This window comes from Peromyscus californicus, unplaced genomic scaffold (genome assembly GCF_007827085.1).
Source record: "Peromyscus californicus insignis strain IS unplaced genomic scaffold, ASM782708v3 Scaffold_1__1_contigs__length_55948999, whole genome shotgun sequence".
NCBI lineage: Eukaryota > Metazoa > Chordata > Mammalia > Rodentia > Cricetidae > Peromyscus > Peromyscus californicus.
In genome coordinates, this window is record NW_026294492.1 from 53896772 (window position 1) to 53916953 (window position 20182).

The 20182-nt window shown below is 59.8% G+C and overlaps 2 protein-coding genes across 4 annotated transcripts; both read left to right on the forward strand.

The window, feature by feature from the left end:
* Positions 1-485: 485 nt before the first annotated feature.
* Slc39a3 (solute carrier family 39 member 3) lies at positions 486-6365 on the forward strand. 2 transcript variants are annotated; one of them, XM_052747112.1, is made up of 4 exons: positions 486-617; positions 2264-2363; positions 3437-3767; positions 5450-6365. In XM_052747112.1, the coding sequence occupies exons 3-4, from the start codon at positions 3558-3560 to the stop codon at positions 6191-6193; spliced, it is 954 nt and encodes a 317-aa protein (XP_052603072.1). In that variant the 5' UTR covers positions 486-617; positions 2264-2363; positions 3437-3557; the 3' UTR covers positions 6194-6365. The 2 variants fall into 2 exon arrangements, with proteins under 2 accessions (XP_052603072.1, XP_052603073.1); XM_052747113.1 differs by lacking the exon at positions 486-617 and adding an exon at positions 663-926.
* A 4021-nt stretch (positions 6366-10386) lies between these two features.
* Diras1 (DIRAS family GTPase 1) lies at positions 10387-19703 on the forward strand. 2 transcript variants are annotated; one of them, XM_052747123.1, is made up of 2 exons: positions 10387-10805; positions 16691-19703. In XM_052747123.1, exon 2 carries the CDS (start codon positions 16746-16748, stop codon positions 17340-17342), a length of 597 nt encoding a protein of 198 aa, XP_052603083.1. In that variant the 5' UTR covers positions 10387-10805; positions 16691-16745; the 3' UTR covers positions 17343-19703. The 2 variants fall into 2 exon arrangements, with proteins under 2 accessions (XP_052603083.1, XP_052603082.1); XM_052747122.1 differs by lacking the exon at positions 10387-10805 and adding an exon at positions 13379-13482.
* Positions 19704-20182: the final 479 nt, after the last annotated feature.

Sequence of the window (20182 nt, forward strand, 5' to 3'; positions counted from 1 at the left end):
CTGGGTGGTGTCTATAGGTTCTCTCCAGATGCCATGTCACTTCAGGAGACAGTTCCTGGGGTGCAGATATGGGGAGAGTGATTATTTTGTTATTAACTGTGGTGGTTACAGAACACCGTAGATCTCTTGAGCTTGAATTTATGAACTACCGTCAACAGATATTTGGTGGACGCATGTATCTTCTTCTTCTGCCATTAGGAGGGACTTTAAGAAAGTTCCAGTCTCTGTAGGAAATCGCTTCTTCCCAAGCCTCCACCCACAGGCATTCAGCACCATGAGCCCCTGGACAGCGCCGGGAAGTAACGCTTCCTTCCGGAACCATGGCTTGGAGTCGACGTTTCCTGTCGGAACCATTTGATAGCTGCACCCAGTTTAGCGGGAGGAAACTGCTTTCCGGAGCCGGTAGGCGTTGCAGAATGATTGGCAACAACTAAAGCCAATAACGTTTGGGGTCTTTCGAGTGGCGCTGACAGTGTCCAATAGACGCTGGCGTGGGCGGGGCGTGGGCAGCGGCCCGCAGCCCCCGGGGTCTCGGCTGGTCCGCTGCGGCGGGGGTCCGAACCGCGCGGCGGTTGGCGGCAGGCGGCAGCGGCTGGAGGCTTCCGGGCCTGGCAGAGGTACAGGAGGGGTCGGGGCGTGGCTGGGCCGGGCCGAGGGGCCTGGCCGACCGGCCTGCCTGTCCGCGGGGGCCTCGCTCCGGAGTGCGGCTGCGCGGGGGCACACCGTAGGCGCTCAATAAGTGCTCATTGAAAGAACGCGCTTGTCGTTCCCCACCCCGCCCCGATCGGCCTCAGGTAGAGGTCACCCGACAGTCCACCCGACTCGACCTTCTGGGCCATCCAGACACCCAGCAGGCATTTATTGGGCGCCTGTTGTATGCGCTGTGCCTGGTGCTCATGGCAGCGAAGGGAGAGGCTTTAAGGGAGGTATATTTGTTTTCAGATCTTTAGAAGTTTATTTACCTGATCATCTCATTCATTGTTAATATTTTAAAGTCTAATTAGCCTTGCCTCACTTCATTTTGTCTTGCTCACCTTTTAATTATTTTCCGTGTGTGTGTGAGCCTGTGGGTATTACCCCCCGTGTGCAGTGCTCACAGTGGCCACAGGAGGGGGTCTGATCCCCTGGGGCTGGAACGCAGGGGCTCTTAATCGCTGAGCCATCTCCAGCTCCTATTTTATTATTTTTTTCACTTAATTTTTTTCTTTTGGAGACATTGCCTCACTGTGTAGCCCAGGCTGCCCTGCAACTCAGAGATCAGCCTTCCTCTGCCTCCCGAGTGCTGGGACCAATACTTGTTGGGGAGGGTGGCGTGTGTGAAGTCGGAGGACAATGTTTTGGGGGGCCATTCCCTCGTCCTCGCGGGTCTCGGTCTTCCTGGGTCCTCAGGCTTGGTGCTGGCACCTTTGAGCTTTGCTTCATTATTTTATCTCACTTTTAACTGAACTTTATGTTTTGTTGCTTTATTTTGAGATAGGGTCATGCTGAGTTGTCCAGGCCTTAAACGTGTGGCAATTCTCCTGCCTCAGCGTCCCGTTGTACTGAGATGTCATGTACATACCTCCAGACCCAGCACAATTTTTAATTGATGGTTTTGTGAATGCACATGTGTGGAGTCCAGACATTAATGTCAGTGTCTTCCTTGATCGTTCTTCACTTATATAAACATTTTTACTTTTTAATTAAAAAATTACCTATATATGTGTTTTGCTTGTATTCATGCCTGTGCATCACATATGTGCCTGGTACTTACTGAGGCCAGAAGGTGGCATTGGGTCCCCAGAGCTGGAGTCGCAGACGGTTGTGGGCTGCCGGTGTGGGTGCTGGGAGCCGAACCCCAGTCCTTTGCAGGAGCAGCCTGTGCTCTAACCATTGAGCCACCTCCCCAGCCTCCACTTACATACTAAGGTCTCCTATTTGAATGCAGAGCTACTGACTGGGCCAGTGTGGCTGAACAGCATGTCCTGGTGATCCCATCTCCACCTACAAAGTGCTGGGACAACTCCAGTATATATAGTTGCTTCTGGTGCCTACTGCATCAGGGGGAGCGGGGCTGGGCCAGGGGGACCTGGGAAGGCCCTGACCGGGGGGGGGGGGGGGGGGGGGGGGGGGGACCTGGGAAGGCCCTGACGGAGGGGGGGAGCCTGGGAAGGCCCTCACGGGGGGGGGGGGGAACCTGGGAAGGTGGAGCTGGGGGGTTGTGTGGTCAGCAGTGAGAAGGAAGCAGCGTCACTCCTAACAGTGCTGATCTTTTATGAGGCAGGGTGAAATCTACAGAGTCCCGAAAGAACATCCCTACACTTTGGCCACCACATCCACTCAGTCAGCCGTCACCTCGCACCCGCTCTGCACCAGGCCTCAAGGTGGGTACCAGGGACCAGTTGGGAGCGTGGGTTGGGAGTCTAGAGGAGGCTGTTCCAACTTCCAGAATATAAAGGCACGTGTTTGGGGGTCCTGGAGCAGGGGAGCAGTCCGTGCAAAGGCCCTGGGGCTGGCACAGGCCTGGCATTCAAGACTCAAGCAAGCTGGTGTGAGGTGAGCTGAGGCAGACACAGTTACGTCAGGCCTAACCTTGGGGTGACGGTTGAGAGTCCCTGTCAGGGCAGCACCACCCCAGAGAGTGTCCTGGCACCAATGGGAGCATTCTGTACCTGAGCATGACGTGGACGCCACTCAGCCCAGGTGGTTACCGAGCACTTGGCAGCAGGGAGCCGATAATAAACAGTATTCAGTTCCATGTTCCTTGCCTAAGTGCGTGTGTGTGTGCGTGCGTGCGTGTGTGTGTGTGTGAACATGTATGCATGCATGCTTTTGTGTATGTGTGTGCGCGTGTGTGTACGTACATGTGTGCATGCATGCTTGTGTGTGTGTGTACGTACATGTGTGCATGCATGCTTGTGTGTGTGTGCATGTGTGTACATGTGTGCATGCATGCTTGTGTGTGTGTGTGCATGTGTGTGTACATGTGTGCATGCATGCTTGTGTGTGAATGTGTGTGTGTGTGTGTGCGTGCGTGCATGTGTGTGTGTGTATGTGTGTGCGTGCGTGCGTGCATGTGTGTGCGTGCTTGTGTGTGAATGTGTGTGTGTATGTGTGTGTGTGCGTGCGTGCATGTGTGTGAATGTGTGTGTGTATGTGTGTGTGTGTGTGCGTGCATGCGTGCGTGTGTGTTGTCCTCCTCAGCGGCTTTCCACCCTGGTTTTGGAGACAGGGTCTCATGGACCTGGAGTGCACTGGTGTGTCAAAGCTGGCTGCCAGCAGGTCCCAGGCAGCCTTCTGTCTTGGATCTTCACACCTGTAACACATGCGTGTCAGTGCCTGTACCACCTCCCAGCAGTTACACAAATGCATGTGTCCACGTCTGTGAGTCCAGCGTGGCTGACTGGTTAGTGACCACGTACTAACGTGGCTAACGTGGCTGCCCCTGTCCTCACAGCTGCCGGGCAGAGCCATGAGCCCCCAGCCCTGCGGCTGGGGCCGGTAGCCCCTGAAGCTCCGGTGTGTGACTCCATGTGTGGTTTGGCCCTGCGGTGAGCGGTGTGAGCCAGGCGGCCACCATGACGAAGCTCCTGGTGGCCAAGGTCCTCTGCATGGTGGGCGTGTTCTTCTTCATGCTGCTGGGCTCGCTGCTGCCGGTGAAGATCATCGAGGCTGACTTCGAGAAGGCCCACCGCTCGAAGAAGGTTCTCTCCCTCTGTAACACCTTCGGGGGCGGCGTCTTCCTGGCCACGTGTTTCAACGCACTGCTGCCCGCAGTGAGAGACAAGGTGAGGCCACGCGGGCGGGAGGGGCGCAGGGGCTCGGGGCACGCGCGTGTGCACCTGGCGGCCTGCGGGTGATGTCGGGGGCCGTCCTCAGTGGCTCTCCACCTCGGGTTTTTGGGACAAGGTCTCTGAACTTCAAGCTCCCTGATGTGGCCGAGGAGTCTGGCCAGTGAACCCCTGGGATCCCCCTGCCTCCGCTCCCTGCCCCAGCCTGTGCTTACAGGCATGTGCTGTCACACCCCGTTTTCTAGGTGGGTTCTAGGCTCACAGCTCAGGTCTTCACGCTCGTGTGGCGAAGCACTTTGCCCGCTGAGTGTCTCTCGGCTGTGGTGGATTTCGGTGGTTGTGTGAGGGCAACGGGAAGGACAAAGCTAATTGCTGTGTGACCTTAGGTCGGCTTCTTCCCCTCTCTGTGCCGGATTCACCAGAATCCAGGGGAGACAGGCGAGCCCAGGGGGTGGTGATGTCAGACACGCTGGTCCCCCTCCAGAGCACACGGGCCGTGTTCAGTCATTCCTCTTTGCCTGTGTGTGTCCGTTCTTCCTGCATCATGTTTCCTGTGGGCCAGGCAAGCGCCTGGGCGGAGCTTTGTGGGGTCCTCTGCTTCGGGGACACAGCAGACAGACGTCAGAACACCCCCTGGCCGTCTGGGTCATGAGCATGAGGGAAGACCAGAACCTTCTTCAGGTGGCAACTGTGTCAGTGACCATGGGTTAGTGAGGGCTGCCGGCTTGGCACGTGTGAAGGATGTCACGACAGAAGAGCCTGGGCGGGCCTGGCCTCCGTTAGTCACGGGACCTCAGTCCTGGAGCCCAGGGAGGCCTCTGTCAAGGCTGCAGTGAGCTCAGGAAGGCCTGGGGCTGGGCGCCCTCCTCCAGGAGGGATCTGGGATTCCTACTCGGGACCTTCGGTGAGGCCCTGGCCCAGCAGGGCCAGCTTCTCCCGTCTGAGCCACAAGCTCGGGTGACCACTGTCTTCGTCAGCGAAGCGTGTGCCTGTGGAGACAGGGCCTCGCTCTGCAGCTCCACCCCAGCCCGATGCTGGGGCCTGCGTCCCGTGTGGTTTCCTTTCTGTGTGGTGCTGCTCAGTGTCCTCCCATGGCCACGCCCAGCCCTCACCCAGCTTCGCGTCCCCCAGGCCTTGCCAGTCCCTGTCCTGACAGCTCACGGGGTAGGCCTGGGCTCTAGGCAACCTTTGAAACAGGCACCGTTCAGAGATGCTGCCTCTCATGGCGGGATCCATCCTTGGGGGCACCCCGTCCCCTAGGCTGCAGCACCCCCACGTGAGGCCAGAGGACAGCCTTGCATGGCGTTTTTTTGTTTCATAAGTATTTATTGTGTGTGCGCCAGTGCACGTGGGTGTCAGAGGCTTGGAGTCAAATCCCTCCCCCCACCGTGGGGTCCCGCGGATTTGAACTCAGGATGTGGGGCCGTCTCACCGCTCCCCTCCCCCACTTTTTTTCTTCTAAAAAAAGAAAGTGTTTCTGGCAGTGCTGGGGATGGAACCCGAGCGAGGCACAGTTGATCCTCTCAGCCACGCTCAGCCCTCGCGGCTTTAACCTTGGTGTGACCTGGGCTGGGCCCTGTGGCCACACCTGACTGTTTGAGGCTGGTTGCAATCCTCCTGCCTCAGCCTCCTGAGCCCGGGCTGGGAGGCCTGCAGCTGACCCTGCCCTGTCCCTGCAGCTGCAGCAGGTGCTGAGCCTGGGCCACATCAGCACCGACTACCCGCTGGCCGAGACGCTCATGATGGTGGGCTTCTTCCTCACCGTGTTCGTGGAGCAGCTGGTCCTGACCTTCCGCCGGGAGCGGCCGCCCTTCATCGACCTGGAGACCTTCAACGCAGGCTCGGACGCGGGCAGCGACTCGGAGTACGAGAGCCCGTTCGTGGGCGCGGGCGGGCGCGGCCGCGCTCTGTACCCCGAGCCCACGGCGCACACCCACGGCGCGGGGCTGCGGCTGCGGGAGCTGGGGCGCCCGGGCCCGCTGCGGCTGCTCAGCCTGGTCTTGGCGCTGTCGGCTCACTCGGTGTTCGAGGGCCTGGCGCTGGGGCTGCAGGAGGAGGGCGAGCGCGTGGTCAGCCTGTTCGTGGGTGTGGCTGTCCACGAGACGCTGGTGGCCGTGGCCCTGGGCATCAGCATGGCCCGCAGTGCGGTGCCCCTGAAGGACGCGGCCAAGCTGGCGGTGACCGTGAGCGCCATGATCCCCGTGGGCATCGGGCTGGGCCTGGGCATCGAGAGCGCCCGCAGCGTGGCCAGCAGCGTGGCCTCGGCGCTGCTGCAGGGCCTGGCCGGCGGCACCTTCCTGTTCGTCACCTTCCTGGAGATCCTGGCCAAGGAGCTGGAGGAGAGGAGCGAGCCGCTGCTCAAGGTGCTGTTCCTGGTGCTGGGCTACGCCGTCCTGGCCGGCATGGTCTTCCTCAAGTGGTGAGGGCCGCTGGCCCGCCGTGTCACCCCGCTGCCCGCCCGAGCCGTGAGTCCTTGCAGGACACAGGCCACGCTCCAGGGCCACAGTCCACACACAGGGCCTCCCGCCCTCCACCCGCGCCTGGCGCCACTGATACTGCTTTTAAAAAAAGTCTTAAAGTTCTTTATCAAAGCTGTGTGGCCATGTCACCTCATATCCCGTCACCCTCCTAGCCCTGCTGACACTGCTGAGCCACCAAGAATGGAGAGTGGGGGTGGGTTTTGAGGGAGCTGGTTTGTGGGTAGCCGCTGCAGCCCCCCCATGTTCCCTCCATGTTCTCCGTGTAGCCAAGGCCCTGCCCACCATTGTCAACCCGAGTTTCTCCAGATGCTCCAGCGTGACATGTGACACTTGGTGAGCAAGGGGCTGTCCTTCCCAGGGGACAGGCCAGTTGTGTACCAGCCCGGAGTCTGCTTGCCTGGCCCTCGGGAAGTCCCTCTTGTTTCCTTGCTCTGTCTCAGTCTCCAGAGTGTTGGGGACCGACTCCAGGGCCAAGCGTGGTCTCCTAAGGGTGAGTGGGACGTGGGCAGTGGCTTGGTGGTTATTTTTTTGAGTTGTGTCCTCACCACTGGGGTCTCCAGGGGATCACCAGGTGAGGGCCACATCCTGACAGGGGAGACTCCTAGAATGCAGGCGGGACTCAGCTCCTAGCAACCATGGTGCCTGTTGCCATGACAACACCGGCATCTTGGGACGACCTGAGTGAGGACTCTTCCTCTGGGGACATAAGGCTGGCATGGCTCATCCCCGCCCTTGACCTTGCCTCTGTCTACCAGGCGTCACCTCAACGCTGTCCCTGTGATGGCTGGATGTCACACCTAGTGCCCCGTCACTGGCCAGGTGACCAAAATGACCCGTCCGAGGTGGCCCCCTACCTGGCTCCTACTCGGAAGATACAAGGTACAAAGAGACAGGGCCTTGGGGACACCCGGGCCTTGGGCAGAGTCCCCGGAGCCCCAATGCCTGGGCCACCTCTGCTGTAATAAGCCAGGGCTCACATAACACTTCCAGACTTGGGGACACATGGGGCCCAGCGCCTCCAGTGAGGGCCGACCTGCCCTGCCACTGCTCGAAGCCCTGCCTTTTCTAGGGGTTCTTCACTGAGGACGGACGGTTGAGCCCGTGAGGTTGAACCCTGGCCCTGCAGGCGTGGGGATGTGCCCACAGTGCCACCCGGCCCTCCTGTGCGCCTCTCCCGCCCTCCACTCAGCACCCATGGGGCAGCTCAGTGTTGTACAGCTTCCCTCCAGCCCAGGTGGGCCCCACGGAGCCGCCACGCCCCCACAGGTAGAGACTCAGGTGACGAAAGACTTGGCCAAGATAGGAGGGGCCTGGTCCGTGTCTGGCCGTCCCGGCAGGGAGTCTGCAGCTCCCCCATGGCTGTGTGAAGTGGCACCCTTTCCTCCCAGTACCAGCTGCTCTGCCCCTGGGCACACCAGCAAGCCTGTGTGCCTGCCACCGTGGACCTGGGCCCCCCTCATCAGCCCTCCGAGTCACTCCCCGCACCAGCTCACTGGCAACCCGGAGCTACTGCCTCCCCCACAGATCCTCGGGTCCAGGTAGCACCGTCCTGGGGGTGGGTCTCAGCACAGTGATTTCGGGACCCTAGACCCAGGAGACCCCTGCCGCCAGTCCTCAAGCCTGCCTGGCTCCCTTTTCCCAAACCACCCGGCCATCCCTCAGAGCTTAACTGGGGCCTGGCCAGGTGTGGAGTGGCCGAAGAAGCGGGCCTAGGCCCTCGCCTGGCCCTGCCACCGGAGCCCTTCAGGCTCCCCCTGCTGTGGGCTGGGACCAAGGCAGATCACACTCAGGGGCTGCTGTCAGTGGCTTCTCCCTCCTGTGACAAGAAAACAGTCGCATCTCGGATTGCACAAAGAAGCAGGCCGGGCATCTCCAGGACCCCTGCGGGCTGGTGCCTCTGCTCTGACCACTCAGGAATGAGCAGAGATGGCACTGCCGTGGCCACCGCTGGCCACGGTAACCACGTGGGAGGGGCCTGGGCTGGGTGAGGGGCACAGAAGCCAGAACGTGCCCTGTGTGTTTCTCACAGAGTTCCAGTTGAGGTGACAGTCCCTACCCCTAGCCCCAGGAGACCCTGGGCCATGCTGAGTACATGTGCCACTGTCATGAATGGGCACGGAGTGGGATGCTGCAGGGCCCAGGCCACCTCCACAAACCGCCTCCTGTGGGGACACACAGCCGGGACCCAGCGGGATGGGAGGAGAGAGGGTGGGGCGGGTGGCCCCGCTTCCCCCGCTCCTCTGTAATAACAGCATGTCAGCTTCTCGCGGAGCGTGTTTGTGTTCCTGTAACACAAGTTATTAGTGCAGCAGGCGGGATTGGGCACAGCCAGCTCCTGGCAGCCCGCCTCTGACGCCGCTGCGGAGGGCCGGGACGGTCCTTGCCCTACATCCCACCTGCCCAAGGGAGCCCCTCAGCCGGGCGTTCCCCCACGGGGCGGGGCTTTCTCCGTGGGGTATCCCTGGCCTCCTGGGTATCTCCGGACTCTGCCTGCCCTGAGCTAGGAGCTCCCAATTTGGGGCAATTACACGTGTCTCCGATGACAAAGTGACTCCTCCAGGGGAGGGTCACACCTGGAGGTCGCCCCCATCACCCCGCTGAGAGAAATGACATGACAGGTCAGTGTCATCAGGCAGTGTCCCCACAGAAGAAAGAAAAGTCAGTGGGGGAGGGGCTTGCCACCAAGCCCGACAGACTGGAGTGTGACTGTCGACCCCAGCAGTGACAGACCTGACTCCTGCAGGTTGTCCTGATCTCCATGGCACACGTGTGAGCACTGGTGTGTGCTCACCGCCTCCCACCATGTAATAAAATAGGGTTTGGGGGTTTTTTGTTTGTTTGTTTCTATTTTTTGCTTGTTTGTTTGTTTAGACAGGGTTTCTCTGTGTCCCAGACTGTCCTGGATCTCACTCTGTAGATCAGGCTGGTCTCGAACTCAGAGATCCGCCTGCTCTGCCTCCGGAGTGCTGGGATTAAAGGCGTGCGCCACCACTGCCCATCCTAATAAAATAGTTTTTAAGCTGGGCATGATGGCCATGGCTAATCCCAGCACTCCGGAGGCAGAGGCTAGTGGCTATCTTTGAGTTCCAGGCCAGCCAGAGTTACAAAGTGAGTGCTGTCTCAAATAATAAACAAACAGGGAAGATTGGAACTATTCTTTATTTATTTTATTCTGGTGGATGGCTGTTTTGCAGCCATGTGTGCCCCGTGCACCATGTGTGTCCCTAGTTCCCAAGGAGACCAGGAAACTGCATCATCTCTGGTCTCCATAGAGTCCAGGCTGATCAGGGCTGCATGGTGAGATGTGTCTCACACAAAGAACAGCAAAATATTGGGCTCCAGGATGCCCGCTCATGTATTCTGGGGTTTTCTTTGTGTGTACGCAGTGCCTGCAGAGGCCTGAAGGGGGCGTCGAGTCCCCTGGAACTGGAGTCACAGATGGTTGTGAGCTGCCATGTAGGTGCTGGGAACCGAACCTAGGTCCTTTGTGAGAGCAGCCGGTGCGCTAACCATTGAGCCACACCGCTTCCTCACCTTGATTTTTGAGACAGTGTCAGTGTGGTGGAGCATATTTATCTAGACCACCCGATCAGCACACCACAGGAATCCTCCTGTCTCAGCCTCCCCTGTGCTGCCGTAGCAGGATTGAGCCACTCTGCTATCTTTCAGTATGGGTTCTGAAGGTCCAGGCTCAGGTCCTGTGTTTGCAAACACTTCAAGCGCTGAGCCATCTCCCCAGGCCTTTCCTGCACCCTCTTCTGTGGCTGGGGCAGAGCGGGGCTCTCCAAAGAAGTGGTGGGTGTGTAGTGAGGGCTGGCCAGCCCCCGGGGCTCCTGAGTTCCGGTGCCCACGTATCTGCCCTGGCCAGCTCAGCAAGGTGGGGCAGAGCGCGGTGCCCCCCACACCCCAGCCAGCCACCCAGAGGCGCTGCTGCAGGAAGGAGGCAGGAACCGAGGCCGTCTCCAGTGGCTCCTGATGCCCAGAGCCAGGCCCGGCGTCTATAAATAGCACCAGTGTGTGGACAGGAGGCTCCGCCGTGTGACTCAGCCTGGGCCAGTGCCTGAAGGAGCCCGGGAACTGGCCAGAGCTGGGCTTAGAGCCCACCGGCCAGTCTCTCAGGGAACCCAGGTGACTGTCACAGACAGGAAGCTTGGCTGCTAGCCCCAAGCCTCCCTCTTCCCTGTGCTCAGCACCTGAGAAAGGAGGCCACTCCGTGGTTTGTTCCCAGCTACTCTGAGGGCTGAGGGCAGTACTGGCTGGGGGTGCTTCTGTGGGACGGGGTCCTCCAGAACAGACTTCTCACTTCCCACTAGGCTGTCTCCATCCCTGGAGCCAGGGTGGGGGAACTGAGACGCTTCCTGAGGGACCTCCCCCTCAGGGCCGGGGTAGGAAGGAGGTGACTTCTTGGGGTGAGAGCTCCAGGCATCCCAGGATGGTTGGGACACAAACAGGAAGAGGAGGACCGGGCCTCGGAGACCCTTGAACACCAAACCACGACACTGGGCTGCGACCCAGGAGGAAGGAGCCATGTCAGAACTGAGCAGGGAAGGAGGAGGTGAGTCCAGGGGGCTGAGACCAGCAGAGGCCAGCCTTAAGCTGGGCTAAGTGGGACACCGTGGTGCACAACTTTAATCCCAGTGACTGGAGGCAGAGGCAGGCAGATCTCTGTGAGCTCCAGACCAGCCTGGGCTACATAACGAGACCCTGTCACAAAAAGAAAAAAATATTGTTTTCTTAAAGCAAGCTTGGTTTTTATTGGGGTGCACCAGAGAGCTGGCCACGACTGCCTCCTAAGTCAGGCTAGAGAGAGCAGACCCGAGTCTATTTTTTCTTCTTCTTCTTCTTCTTCTTCTCCTCCTCCTCCTTCTCCTTCTCCTCCTCCTTATTCTTTTTCTTCTCTGTGTAGTTTTGGTGCCTGTCCTGGATCTCCCTCTGTAGACCAGGCTGGCCTCGAACTCACAGAGATCCACTTTGCCTCTGCCTCCCGAGTGCTGGGATTAAAGGCGTGCGCCACCACCGCCCGGCCTGAGTCTATTTCTTAAGACCCTTCCTTTTTTAAAAAGAAACTTATTTATTTTATGTGCATTGGTGTTTTGCCTGTGTGTATGTCTGTGTGAGGGTGTCTGGTCCCCTGGAACTGGAGTTATGAGACAGTTGTGACTGGCCATGTGGATGCTGGGAATTGAACCCAGGTCCTCTGGAAGAGCAGCCAGTGCTCTAGCCACTGAGCCATCTCTCCTGCTCCTCTTGAGGCCCTTTTAAGGAGTAAAATCATGAGTAGTTTCAAAGCAGTTTACAGAAGACAATGGAGCGGTAAGGGGTGCAGAAAAATTAAAAAACAAACTAAACCAGCGGTCACCATGTGCCTGAGGCTATTAGAGAGGGTTGGGGGGTGTTGGGTGTTCCCCAAAACAAGTCAGGGTCATGCGTTCGGGCAGGTCAGGTTTTAGGGAACAGAGACAGAAATTTATGCAAACTTTTTTTGTTGTTTTGTTTTTGGTTTTTCAGACAGGGTGTCTCTGTGCAGCCCTGGCTGTCCTGGAACTCACTCTGTAGACCAAGCTGGCCTCGAACTCACAGAGATCCTCCTGCCTCAGCCTCTGAGTGCTGGGATTAAAGGCGTGTACCACCACCACCCGGCTTTAAAACAAGTTTTAAATTACATTTTATTTATTGATTTCTCTGTGTGTGGAGGTCAGAGAACAATTTTGGGAGTTGGCTCTCTCCATCCACCAAGTGGGTCCCAGGGATCCAACTCGGGCCAACAGGCTCGGCCGCAAGCACCTTTACCGCCTGAGCCCTCTCGCTGGCCCAAGTCTGGGAGCACGTAGTGGAGCCAGACCCTGGGCATGCTGGGCAAGCGCTCTACCCTGAAGCAGACACCAGAAGAATGGGGTTGGCTTTTTCTCTTTTCTTCTCCCTGTCTGAGGCAGGGTCTCACATTTCCCGGAAAGGATGTGGCTGAGGCGGACTTTGGGCTCCTGGTCCTCCTGCCTAAGCCTCCAGAGCTGGGGTGACTGGCTGGCGCACACTGGGCCTCTGTGGTGCTGGGAACAGATCCCAGGGCGGCCGAGCAAGCGAGCACTCTACCCTGTCAGCTACAATCCCAACAACGGGTTGCTTCGTGCGATTTTGCTTTTTTATTCTCTCTCTCTCTGTGTCTCTCTGCCTCTGTCTCTCTCTGTCTCTTTGTCTCTCTCTCTCTGTCTCTTTGTCTCTCTCTCTGTCTCTTTGTCTCTCTCTCTCTGTCTCTCTGTCTCTTTGTCTCTCTCTCTGTCTCTTTGTCTCTCTCTCTGTCTCTTTGTCTCTCTCTGTCTCTTTGTCTCTCTCTGTCTCTTTGTCTCTCTCTCTGTCTCTTTGTCTCTCTCTCTCTGTCTCTCTGTCTCTTTGTCTCTCTCTCTGTCTCTTTGTCTCTCTCTCTGTTCTTTGTCTCTCTCTGTCTCTTTGTCTCTCTCTGTCTCTTTGTCTCTCTGTCTCTCTGTCTGTCTGTCTGTCTCTTTGTCTCTCTCTCTGTCTCTTTGTCTCTCTCTCTGTCTCTTTGTCTCTCTCTGTCTCTTTGTCTCTCTCTCTGTCTCTTTGTCTCTCTCTGTCTGTCTCTCTGTCTCTGTCTCTCTCTGTCTCTTTGTCTCTCTCTCTGTCTCTCTGTCTCTTTGTCTCTCTCTGTCTCTTTGTCTCTCTCTCTGTCTCTGTCTCTCTCTCTCCCCTTCTCCTTTTCTTCCTTCCCCCACAGGGGTCTCTACTCTGTAGCCCAGACTGCCTTTAAACTCAGCCATCCGCCTCCCCAGTCTGGCTGACATCTTTTTTCGTGCAGATCTGTGTCCTCAACTCACACCCTCTCCATCACCCTCCTCTGCCCCTCGCTGATCTGACCTGGACCTTGCATTCCCCCCCCCCACATCCCCAGCTCTCCCTTTTTGCAGTTCGGGGTGACCACGACCGTCGTCCACCGTGGCTGCAGGACCGCACATGGCGGGCCCTGTCACCCACCCGCGTCCCCTGGGGTGCAGGCGGCCACGTGGTGCGGGTGGGTGTGGATGTCCGATGCCCAGCGCTCGGCTCGCCCCCCGCGGCTGATGGACACCAGGGCGGGCTTGGCGGTGACCTTGGGCTGCATCGGCCCGGGCCCGGGTCCCCGCGGGCGGGGCGGGCGGGGCGGAGCGCGGCTGGGGCGGGGACATCGGGACTGCGGCGGCGCGGACGGCAGCGCAGCGGCGGGGACCACAGCGGCCCAGGTAGGCGGCGGGGCGGCCGCGGCCACCGAGGGTGGGGAGGGGTCCCCAGGCCACCATGATCCCTTTGTTCCGGCCCCACCCTCCCGGGCCACCGCGCCGGCCCCCTGTGTCCCCGGGCATCCAGCGGCCACCATGGACAGTTCCCGGCCGCCCCACCCCTGCCTGGCCACGCAGAGCTTCACCCCGGACCCCTCCGAGCCTTGACCCTCATCCGCGCCCTCTGCGAACTGCCCGCTGAGGCCTGAGTCCCTCATCACCACCCAAAGAGCCCTGCGCCCTGGCGGCCAAGCCCTCCCCAGGGCTCCTGCTGTCTGCTCAGCCCCCTCCCGACTCCCAAGGAGCCCCCACTTGAGTCCCTAAAGCTGCGGTTCTCCATCACTCCGTCACCAGGCTGCAGCCCCTAGGTCAGCCACTCCCATTAGTCGGCGTCCCCGCCCCCAGACCCTCCCCTGGCCTCTTGCACTTGGGGTGGCGTCAGGGTCCCAGGGCCCAGTTCTGTGCTGACCTGTGGACAGGGAGTTTTGACCAGGCTGGCCCAGGCTTGGGGTGACTCAGACAGGGTGGCCGAGCACCTCAGAGCCCCTAGGGCCCAGCAGCTGAGCAGGGCCCAGCTTTAAGTCCCTCTGAGACAGGCCACCTCCTAGATCGCATGACCTTGAGCATAGCTCTTCCCACTGCAAGTTCAGGGCCCTCTCCCCGTCCCCAAAGGAGTGAGACCTGGATTGCACAGGACCCTCCTTGTCGGGGAGCCCAGACCTCAGCACCCCTCTGGTGGACATCCCTACCAGGCGCTGGATCCCTCAGTGCCCACCACCAGGAAGGTGCAGACCCCACCTCCATTTGCCACCTGAGATCCCCTCAGGCCGGTGGGCATGGAGTCACAGGGTGTCCACCACTCAAGTGTCCCATCAAGAGTCACGTGAAGTTAGCTGGGCTGGGGGCAGCCCCAGGCCATGGCCCCCCCGCTCCTCCCCAGGCCATGGCCCCCCATCTCCTCCCCAGGCCATGGCCCCCCAGCTCCTCCCCAGGCCATGGCCCCCCAGCTCCTCCACACGCCATGGCCCCCCAGCTCCTCCCCAGGCCATGGCCCCCCAGCTCCTCCCCAGGCCATGGCCCCCCAGCTCCTCCCCAGGCCATGGCCCCCCAGCTCCTCCCCAGGCCATGGCCCCCCAGCTCCTCCACACGCCATGGCCCCCCAGCTCCTCCCCAGGCCATGGCCCCCCAGCTCCTCCCCAGGCCATGGCCCCCCAGCCCCTCCCCAGGCCAAGCAGTACCCTGTGTAGAATCCAGATACCATTCAAGTTTATCTCCAGCTTGAGAAGTTTTCGGGGTGTGTCACCAGGGTTGACTCTGGTTGTATTTCCCTTTTATTCTGTCCCAACATATCCAGCGCCTTTGACAATCTTGAATGTGCCTTCAGACCCCACGGAGGACACTTGTCCTCAGCTCCGGAACCCTGGCTCATCATGACTTTGGGGGGCTCATCAGAGGCTGGGCCCGAGGCACTGTCCCTTAACCGTACTCCTGGTCCCCCGTCCCTGTGGGCTGTGCCTGGACAGGCTCCCGAGGACACAGTCACTTCTTCGGTATCACACTCTCCGGGTCTGACTCTGGAGCTGCCCCGGAGCCTTCCCCACATGTACACACACACTGAGGAGAACCACTTGAAGGGGGGAAAGGAAAAGGACTCTTGGTGGGGGACAGCAGCCATGGGGACAGCAGCCGTGGGCACAGACCTTCAGCATTCTCCCCTCCACGTCCTTCTTCACCCACCTCCAGTACTTCAGGAGTCTCCATGCTGTGTGACCCTGTGAGACCCATGAACCTCTCTGAGCAAGGACAGGAGAGAAACCCCGAGGAATCCCTGGGGCTAGTGCCATTGAGCACACAGTGGCCTGAGCAGGGAGCCAAGGCACAGGCCTATGGAACAGGAAGCCCCACTTAGCCCCACGGCTTTCTCCGCTCAGCCTGGGCTGTGAGTCCCCATGTCCCCGCTTCCAGGGACTCAGTGTCAGGATTTACACATCCGATTCCTAGATGTCCCCCAGTCACGAGGCAGAGGAGCCGTTTAATGAAGCAGGTCCCCAGGCCAGGCCCGATGCCAGTCTTCGTGACATCTAGTGCCGAGTCTCCCAATGTGCTTTTGTTTTTTTTGTTGGTGGTCGTGGTAGTTTTTCCTGTTCTGATGTGGGTTTGCTTACTTTCTTAGTTGTTTTTGTTTTTTGAGACAGGGTTTCTCTGTGCAGCCCTAGCTGTCCTGGAACTCACTCTGTAGACCAGGCTGGCCTCGAACTCACAGAGATCCACCTGCCTCTGCCTCCCAGTGCTGGGATTAAAGCTGGGCAGTGGTGACACACATCTTTAATCTCAGCACTTGGTCTAAAGGTGTGTGCTGCCACAATGACCTTAGATTTGTTACGTTGGTTTTTTAGATAGAGTCTCATTCGGTAGCCCAGAGTGACCCAGAATTCACTATCTGCCTGCTCCCGTCTCTCCAGTTCTGGTATTACAGTTGTGTACTATCACACCTGATTTAAAAAATTTAAATAGGGTACACAATGTATCACCACAATTTTCACAATGAGATTCTTTTCACTGTATTTTTTCCTTCTGTGTTTATGTGTCTGTGCATCGTGTGTGTGCAGTACCCGCAGAGGCCAGAAGGGGGCATCGGGTCCCCAGAACTGGAGGCACACAGGGTTGTGAGCCGCAGTGTGGGTGCTGGGAATTGAAGCTGGGTTCTCTGCAAGAGCAGCTGGTGCGCTAACCTCTGAACTATCTCTCCGGCACCCCACCTTGAGGTTTTTGAGACAGGGTCTCTCACACATAAGGATGGGGCGGGAAGAAGGCGAGGCTCAGGGTATGAGGCGCTTGCACTGGTGTGGAGCGGCGGCTGGGTGGGACCCTGAGCCTGGGCCGAGCTGATCTGTGCATCTTTGTTACCTGGCCTCATCAGCACCTTCTCCAGCTCAGAGTCCCCTTGGGAACTCGGGGCCTTACTTCTGCCAGGGAGAACAAGCTGAGGTGTTGGCAGGGAGCCCGCCTGGAGAGCTCGGCTGCAGAGTCAGCCTGGCGGCAGCGAGGGCCACCTGGAACACACTTGGGTGGGACGGAGGAGGGAAAGTGCCTCCTGCGTCCTGACCGCTGGGACAGGGAGCTGTCCTGGGCCCAGGTGGCTTGACACATGTCCCTGTCCCTTCTCCAACAGGGTCGGTCTGGGGTTCTAGCAGCCGGCCCCACGCGCCCAGCCGGCTTCGGAGAAGATGCCAGAACAGAGCAATGACTACCGCGTGGTCGTGTTTGGCGCAGGCGGCGTGGGCAAGAGCTCGCTGGTGCTCCGCTTTGTCAAGGGGACGTTTCGTGACACCTACATCCCCACCATAGAGGACACGTACAGGCAGGTGATCAGCTGTGACAAGAGTGTATGCACACTGCAGATCACGGACACAACCGGCAGCCACCAGTTCCCGGCCATGCAGCGGCTGTCCATCTCCAAGGGTCACGCCTTCATCCTGGTGTTCTCGGTGACCAGCAAGCAGTCGCTGGACGAGCTGAGCCCCATCTACAAGCTGATCGTGCAGATCAAGGGCAGCGTGGAGGACATCCCCATCATGCTGGTGGGGAACAAGTGCGACGAGACGCAGCGGGAGGTGCACACCCGCGAGGCGCAGGCCGTGGCGCAGGAGTGGAAGTGCGCCTTCATGGAGACCTCGGCCAAGATGAACTACAACGTGAAGGAGCTGTTCCAGGAGCTGCTGACGCTCGAGACGCGCCGCAGCGTCAGCCTCAGCGTGGACGGCAAGCGCTCCAGCAAGCAGAAGCGGGCCGACCGCATCAAGGGCAAGTGTGCGCTCATGTGAGCCCGCCACAGCCGGCCAGGGCCTGCGGGGCCCCTGCTCCCCTCCCTCCTCTCCCCTCTTAACGGACCCTCCCTCCTCCTCTTGCTCCTTCTCTCCCATCTCCCCATTCTCCCCTTCCTCTTCCTCCTCCTTCCTCCTCCTGCTCCTCCCCTCCCTCCTCCTGCTCCTCCCCTCCCCTCCTCCTACTCCTCCCCTCCCTCCTCCTGCTCCTCCCCTCCCTCCTCCTTCTGCTCCTCCTCTCCCTCCCCTCCATCCTCCTGCTCCTTGCTCCTCCTTCTCCTCCCTCCTCCTCCCTCCTCCTGCCCCTCCCCTCCATCCTCCTGTTCCTCCTTCTCCTCCCTCCTCCTCCTGCTCCTCCCCCCCCTCCTCCTTCTCCTCCTGCTCCTCCCCTCCCTCCTCCTTCTCCTCCTGCTCCTCCCCTCCCTCCTCCTTCTCCTCCTGCTCCTCCCCTCCCTCCTCCTTCTCCTCCTGCTCCTCCTCTCCCTCCTCCTGCTCCTCCCTCCTCCTCCTGCTCCTCCCCTCCCTCCTCCCTCCCTCCTCTGCCCCTTCCTCCACCTCTCCTCCCGCCCTGCCAGCCCACAGTAGGGCTGCGCTCCACTCCAGCACCTTCACCCCTCCACGGCTATCAACCCTTGCTGATACCTCCCTCCCCCTCTCTCTGCCCCCCTCTTCTCTCTGCTCCCCACAACCACACACTGATCCCTGAGGATCTGAAAACAGGGACCCGGCTAAGGACCTGCTGTTCCGGCCAGGACCAGAGAGGCTGTCTCTCCTCTTCATCTCTGTCCCTTTCCCCGGGGTGTTCCCAGCCAGGTCCACACCCTGCCCGCCCCCCACATTGATCACTGTGACCTCCTTCACGCCCCCCTCTTATTCTTTCATCTGGTCCTGTCCCTTCCCCGTGACCCCTGACCTGAGTCCTTCCCTGGGTCCAGGGTCCTCTTCTCCTGTCTGCACACCAGGGTGGATGGGCCCACGGGCTGGGCCTCAGGCCACCAGGCAATAAACACAGGGCCTGCAGCGATGCCCTGCCAGCCCCGAGCGCCACCCCTGGAATGACAGACACCCCACAGCACAAGCCCAGGACTGTCCTCGGGGGAGGCACATGGGGACCCGAGCCTGGAGTGTGGGGTGGCTGCCTGGACACTGCCCATCTGGACACCGGCCTTCTACGGAGACAGACGTTGGCACAGCAGTGCCTCAACGGTGACCCCAAGTGGGGGTTTGGGGCGCTGAAGACAGGGTGTCCAGCTGAGAGTCCATCAGTGAAGCCCCTGTGTGGGAGCGGGGGGGGGCAGTGCCTGCTGCCCCCGGCAGAACCTGGGCCCTTCACTGGTTATATGTGCCCCAGAGACTGTCCCCCGTGTGCCCCGAGTCACGGAGCCTCTGTGGTATCTGCGAGACTGTCCGGGAGACCTGAGTGGCTCCTGGGTCGTGTCCCACCCACACGAGGGTGACTGCAGACTCTTGTGTCGTGTGACTTTGTGTGTGTGGACGGGTGTGTGTTTGGCTGCGTAGTGGCTTGTGTGTGGCTGTGGAGGGTACCTAGACATCTTGGTATGTGTGTGGATCTGTGTTTTCAGGAGTGGGTGACCATTTATCTGTAAACCTGTCTGTTCGGCCTGTCTGAGGAGCACTGGGTCCTGTTCCAGGCTGTGGCAAGCTGGCTTGTGGCTCAGACTGTATCAGTCAGCTAATGCTGCGGAACAAGTGATGGGTGCCAGCACCGAGGCTTCAGCACACGCGGTCTTTACCTCACAGGGGCTGCAGGACAGGCTGGGGCCGGGGCCAGCTGGCTCCTCTGTCCTGTGTATGTGTGTGAGAGACAGCAGGAGACAGAGATAAAGAGACAGAGGGCCAGAGACAGACAGAGGCAGAAAGACAGCTGCATCCAGGTGTCCAGGTGGGCCAACCTCAGTGTGGTCCCTCTGTGTCCTGAGCACAGGGAGAGCTGCAGCCGGAAGCCTGCGTCTGAGCGTAGCTGAGCCCCGACCTCCAGCCAGTCCAGGGCCCCCACAGCCGTCTCCTGCTCCCTAGCCCCGGGAGCGGCTCCTGGCTGGACAGGGGGTCACAGCCCTTTCTCAGGGACACACCCTGATAGCACAATCTCTGGGCCACCCCAGGCCTCTCTTGCCAGCCTTGCCCATCCTGGGAGTACCAGGCTGGGTGGCAGGGGAGGCGGGAGCCCACCCTGGCTGCTGGCCGACCTGCCCAGGCATCTCTGGTGCTGGGGACCCCCGCCAGGCCTCGCTTGCTGTGACCCACCCCTGCCCCCCGCATGTGGGAGCCCCGCCCTGTGTGGGGTCTGTGTACCGTTCTCTGTAGACCTTGTCTTCCTGCAATAAACATGTGGATCCTGCCTCCCCTGTGCTGCATGGCTTCCGTGGGGCGAGGAGCTGCCTACCGAGGGTGAGGGCTGGGGATGGGGGGTGGACATGGAGGAGAGGGGCGATGTAATGGATGGGACACACCCAAGGGCACAAACAAGCATACTGAGCCAGTGAGAGCCGAGTCCATTGCCCTGAGCCTGGACTGGGCCTTGCCTGCCTCCCTGGATCAGGTCCCGGTGGCTCAGCTTCTCACCCAACCCTTCTCCATCTTTCCTGCCCAGCCTCCCCTCTGCCATTTAAAGGACAGATCGGGAGAGCTCAGTCATCCTCTGTGTAACAGGCCCACAGTCTACCCGGTGCTGACCAGTCACACCACACACAGCACTCACAGGCAAGGCGCCCGCCTTCTCAGAGTCCTCCATCTTCTGCCAGCTTGTACAACTGAGTGTGGTCACTCCGGCCTCGAATCCCAGGAGGCCACACAGGGAGGCACAAAGCCAGAAATCCAAC